Source organism: Silurus aristotelis (genome assembly GCF_946808225.1).
Source record: "Silurus aristotelis genome assembly, chromosome: 13".
NCBI classification, from domain to species: Eukaryota; Metazoa; Chordata; class Actinopteri; order Siluriformes; family Siluridae; genus Silurus; species Silurus aristotelis.
The window spans coordinates 29,539,485-29,545,437 of record NC_139586.1 but is presented as its reverse complement, the minus strand read 5'-3'; the positions used below and the strand labels follow the sequence as shown (position 1 = coordinate 29,545,437).

General features: G+C 45.4%; 1 protein-coding gene across 2 annotated transcripts; it reads left to right on the top strand.

The window, feature by feature from the left end:
* Positions 1-556: 556 nt before the first annotated feature.
* On the top strand, positions 557-5,663 carry LOC310735502 (piggyBac transposable element-derived protein 4). 2 transcript variants are annotated; one of them, XM_083558266.1, is made up of 3 exons: positions 557-777; positions 3,681-3,773; positions 3,900-5,663. In XM_083558266.1, exons 1-3 carry the CDS (start codon positions 587-589, stop codon positions 5,479-5,481), a joined length of 1,866 nt encoding a protein of 621 aa, XP_083414392.1. In that variant the 5' UTR covers positions 557-586; the 3' UTR covers positions 5,482-5,663. The 2 variants fall into 2 exon arrangements, with proteins under 2 accessions (XP_083414392.1, XP_083414393.1); XM_083558267.1 differs by lacking the exon at positions 3,681-3,773.
* The last annotated feature ends 290 nt before the right edge of the window (positions 5,664-5,953 follow it).

Genomic DNA, 5,953 nt, shown 5'->3' with positions numbered 1-5,953 from the left:
CATGTCAAAGTAATACATCATTTAAATCTGTAAAGGGTCTACTTTCATTTGTGTATGCTCACTATATAAACAAAACGTTGTATTTGTTTTTTTAATGAATAATATATTCAGGGTGCGCCATCTGTCGCCTTTATCTGCTTGATCTTCGTTTAGAAACACGTCATCAAAAAGCGCTGAAACTCGGCCAATAGCTGACACATGGAAATAAAAAATATATCTGTAGACAGCTTAAAGTGTGTAGTTTTAGAATAAATAAAACATAAAAAAACATATGTTTCCAATGAATATAAATCATGTGAAAGCAAGTAGAAGCACAGACTTTCCACCTCAGGTCATTATCTGATAATGAGCTGCGACCGGACACGCCCCCCCCCCCCCCGACCAGACACCGGATACGCCCCCCCCCCCCGACCAGACACCGGATACGCCCCCCCCGACCAGACACCGGATACGCCCCCCCCGACCAGACACCGGATACGCCCCCTCCCGACCGGAGACGCCCCCCGCTATTCACAGGTAAAATAGTTCGATGAGTGACACGCCCCCCGGACAGTGCGATTATTACACATTCAGCTGCGTTTGAAAGATGGCACACTACACCGGTGAGGAAGATCTTCTGCTGGTTTTGGACAGCGATGAAGATCTTCTGCTGGTTTTGGACAGCGATGAAGAATTGACCTTTTCATCTGAAGAAGATTGCGATTCCGACGAGGAGCGTTTGCATTTTGAAGAGCGAATCGACCCATTCGAGGACTTACCAGCAAATTGCTGCGATGAGTACGTTATTAAGTCTTACATTCTGATCATATAAAATTAATATGGTTTGTAGACATCTCTGTCTAGCTTTTGTCACCATTGCCGCTTAAAGTTACAACCATGGGCGTAAATCCCGGGGGGCGGAGGGGACATGTCCCCCCCCCCTCCGAGGATTGTCCCCCCCCAAAAAAAAATGATAAAAAAATATCGCACGCTCTATTGTGAAAAATATATGTATGTATACCTAAATAATTGTGTAAGTAAAAAAAAAATGCATTTAGCAAGAGTTGAGTTCCCCCTCCCCTTCCTCACAGTGGTTTGACCCACTGCCTGCGTTCCCTTGTTTACAATAGCTTGTAGCAAAGTGCAACTTATGTACCAGTGCACTGCAGCTAACACTGCGACTAATGTACTAGTGCACTGCAGCTAATACTGCGACTAATGCACTAGTGCACTGGCGCTAACACTGCGACTAATGTACTAGTGCACTGCAGCTAATACTGCGACTAATGCACTAGTGCACTGCAGCTAACACTGCGACTAATGCACTAGTGCACTGCAGCTAATACTGCGATTAATGCACTAGTGCACTGCCGCTAACACTGCGACTAATGTACTAGTGCACTGCAGCTAATACTGCGATTAATGCACTAGTGCACTGGCGCTAACACTGCGACTAATGTACTAGTGCACTGCAGCTAATACTGCGACTAATGCACTAGTGCACTGCCGCTAACACTGCGACTAATGTACCAGTGCACTGCCGCTAACACTGCAACTAATGTACCAGTGCACTGCCGCTAACACTGCGACTAATGTACCAGTGCACTGCCGCTAACACTGCGACTAATGTACCAGTGCACTGCCGCTAACACTGCGACTAATGTACCAGTGCACTGCCGCTAACACTGCGACTAATGTACCAGTGCACTGCCGCGAACACTGCGACTAATGTACCAGTGCACTGCCGCTAACACTGCGACTAATGTACCAGTGCACTGCCGCTAACCCTGCGACTAATGTACCAGTGCACTGCCGCTAACACTGCGACAAATGTACCAGTGCACTGCAGCGAACACTGCGACTAATGTACTAGTGCACTGCAGTGACTTTGGTCGCGAACACGGCGACAAATGTACTAGTGCACTGCCACGAACACTGCGACTAATGTACTAGTGCACTGCAGCTAATACTGCGATTAATGCACTAGTGCACTGGCGCTAACACTGCGACTAATGTACTAGTGCACTGGCGCTAACACTGCGACTAATGTACTAGTGCACTGCCGCAAACACTGCGACTAATGTACTAGTGCACTGGCGCTAACACTGCGACTAATGTACCAGTGCACTGCCGCTAACTCTGCGACTAATGTACCAGTGCACTGCCGCTAACACTGCGACTAATGTACTAGTGCACTGCAGTGACTTTGGTCGCGAACACGGCGACTAATGTACTAGTGCACTGCCGCGAACACTGCGACTAATGTACTAGTGCACTGCAGCTAATACTGCGATTAATGCACTAGTGCACTGGCGCTAACACTGCGACTAATGTACTAGTGCACTGCCGCAAACACTGCGACTAATGTACTAGTGCACTGGCGCTAACACTGCGACTAATGTACCAGTGCACTGGCGCTAACACTGCGACTAATGTACCAGTGCACTGGCGCTAACACTGCGACTAATGTACCAGTGCACTGGCGCTAACACTGCGACTAATGTACCAGTGCACTGGCGCTAACACTGCGACTAATGTACCAGTGCACTGGCGCTAACACTGCGACTAATGTACCAGTGCACTGGCGCTAACACTGCGACTAATGTACCAGTGCACTGGCGCTAACACTGCGACTAATGTACCAGTGCACTGCCGCTAACACTGCGACTAATGTACCAGTGCACTGCCGCTAACACTGCGACTAATGTACCAGTGCACTGCCGCTAACACTGCGACTAATGTACCAGTGCACTGCCGCTAACACTGCGACTAATGTACCAGTGCACTGCCGCTAACACTGCGACTAATGTACCAGTGCACTGCCGCTAACTCTGCGACTAATGTACCAGTGCACTGCCGCTAACACTGCGACAAATGTACCAGTGCACTGCAGCGAACACTGCGACTAATGTACCAGTGCACTGCAGCGAACACTGCGACTAATGTACTAGTGCACTGCAGTGACTTTGGTCGCCAACACTGCGACTAATGTACCAGTGCACTGCAGCGAACACTGCGACTAATGTACCAGTGCACTGCAGCGAACACTGCGACTAATGTACTAGTGCACTGCAGTGACTTTGGTCGCCAACACTGCGACTAATGTACCAGTGCACTGCAGCGAACACTGCGACTAATGTACTAGTGCACTGCAGTGACTTTGGTCGCCAACACGGCGACTAATGTACTAGTGCACTGCCGCGAACACTGCGACTAATGTACTAGTGCACTGCCGCGAACACGGCGACTAATGTACTAGTGCACTGCCGCTAACACCCCCCCCACTGTTATATGAAATTTACGCCCATGGTTACAACCAAAATCATCCAAAATCTGCTCATTTGTAACATTAACTGTTTGTTATATAGTTATATTTTAGCCTCAGTTCAGTTTTGGTTAGTGTCACTGATCATCCTGAAAGGCTGTTATGTAGTGATAGCTAGCAGAGATGTTCCAGAATGCTGAGGTGTAAATGCTATAGCTAAATTACTGCCTTATGAATGTAACATTTTCCATTATTTGCTCAGCTGTAAATGGTGATGGTGTAAATGTGTGAGATGCATTATGGTCTATGGCCCATCAACAAACATTTATCTGTCCTAGTGCCCATCAACAAATATGCCTATAGGCTGTACAATGCATGCTAACAAATATATATTGTTTATTCATCATCCTAAAATATATTTTTTGGTTATTTTTAGGAGTGTGGCTGCCTCACCCCTGCCTTCACTGGAAACTCACACCAGGCCACGCAGGCGTCGCTCCATTTTCAGTTCGACCGAGAATCATCCTGAGTAAGTACATATTTTATATTTTACTTAAATTATATTTAGTTTGAATCATAATGCATTGTATGACATATGCAAACAACTTTATCAATGACACAATTATTGATGTTCGTGTGTGTGTTTCATAAACAGATGTGATCAAGCACCTGCTCCAAAAAGGGCAAAGGCAGCACACAGACAGTCCACCATGTCATGGAAGGATCAGACAGATAACGACACAGTTCCAAAGACTCTGCGATTCCTGCCCGCACGTGAACCTGGACCTCAACTGAGGTCTTCTGACTCTCCTTCTCCATTGAGTCTATTTAAAATGTTTTTCCCGGAGAGTGTCGTGTCAGCTCTGTGCCACAACACAAATGCTCAAGCTGCCAAGTCAATAGCCAAGGGACGCAAATACAAATGGAGAGACGTAACCGTGAGGGAGATGTATCGCTACATTGGGCTCTTATTTTACATGGCAATGGTAAAGCTGCCCTCCATCATAGACTACTGGCGACAGAGCAGTATTTTCACTGTTCCCTTTCCAGCAACAATTATGTCAAGGGACAGATACAGGACAATTTCGTGGAATTTACACATGAGTCACCCAGATGCAGACAAAGAAAACGACAGAAAGAGGGGCACATCCGAACATGACCGTCTGTTCAGAGTGAAACCGCTTATGGACACAATCCGTAAGACATGCAAAGCAATTTATCATCCTAGAAGACATTTAGCCGTGTATGAGAGGATGGTAGCATGCAAAGCTAACACTGGGAGGACACAGTACACGAAAGCCAAGCCGACTAAGTTGGGGTTCAAGATGTTTGTTCTTGCCGATTCCTCAAATGGATACACCATGGACTTTTCTGTATACACAGGAAAGAACAACTTTCCCACATGCCATGGACTATCGTATGATGCTGTGACATCTCTTTTGGATGGTAAAGTTTTAGGCTCTGGGTACCATGTGTACATGGACAATTTTTACACAAGTCCAAAGCTCTTAAAAGACTTGCTATCCATGAAGTTTGGTGCATGTGGGATGTACAGAGAGAACAGGAAAGATTGCCCTCGAAATGCAGATAATTCTCTTTCTAAAAACTCTCCTAGGGGATCCATCAGGTGGATTCGGGATGGGCCTCTTGTATTTGTGAAGTGGATGGACACACGAGAAGTCTCATTGTGTTCCACCATTCATTCTGCATATACAGGAGACACTGTGCAGAGGAGGGTGAAATTACAAGGTAAATGGGAAACAAAGACATTTCCATGCCCTGCACCTGTAACTGCATACAACCAGCACATGGGGGGCGTTGACCCGTCTAATCAACCGGTACAATACTACACAGCACAGCACAAAACAATGAAGTGGTACCGAAAGATTTTTCTACACTTCTTGGACATCGCTGCCACCAACGGTTTCATTGTGCATAAAGAACTGTATGGTGACGTGTCCCATAAAGAATTTATGGAACAACTCATTGCCGAGCTTTGTAGCGTCACACAGAAAGTAGTGCCAAAACGGGCCGACTGTGATCATGTACCGGTTCCAGGAGCTGAACTGTGCTCTGATGCCAGAAATGTTGCCACTGCTGGCCGCAAGAGCTGTGTGCGTTGCAAAACATTGCATGGTAAACACCACAAAACACCATGGAAATGCCTGGCATGCGATGTTCACCTGTGTCTTCAGTTAAACAGGAACTGCTTTCAAGAGTGGCACAGGGATTTTTAATGCAATTTTTTACTTACATTTTTTTTAACTGCTCTACTGCATTGTTATTGTTTTTGTTGTACTCTCTTTTTTTATTTTTTTTTTTTATACATACTGTACTGTATTGTTTTATTGTTACACAATTCCCTTTTTAATGCTGTCCTTGCTAATGTGTATTTTAAATAAACCACAAAGGAAACACATTCTTTCTTGTAGTACTGTACTTCTCACTCGGATCCTGGCTCAGTGATCCAGAGCTCATTATGTAATCGACAGCTCATTATGTGACCCATTTTCTATAAAGCCGCCAGTCACAGCATGTCGACGCCTCTTCTCATATGGCCTTTCAAAGTAGAAAGTGTCTCTTAAATTTTAATTCAATGTATTGTTTAATGTGAATGAGCAGGCAGGATGATTTTCACATGATTAAAAAAAAAAAACCTACATTAGAAGATCTGTTCTCAAAAAGTCTTGTGAAAACATGTTTACTATA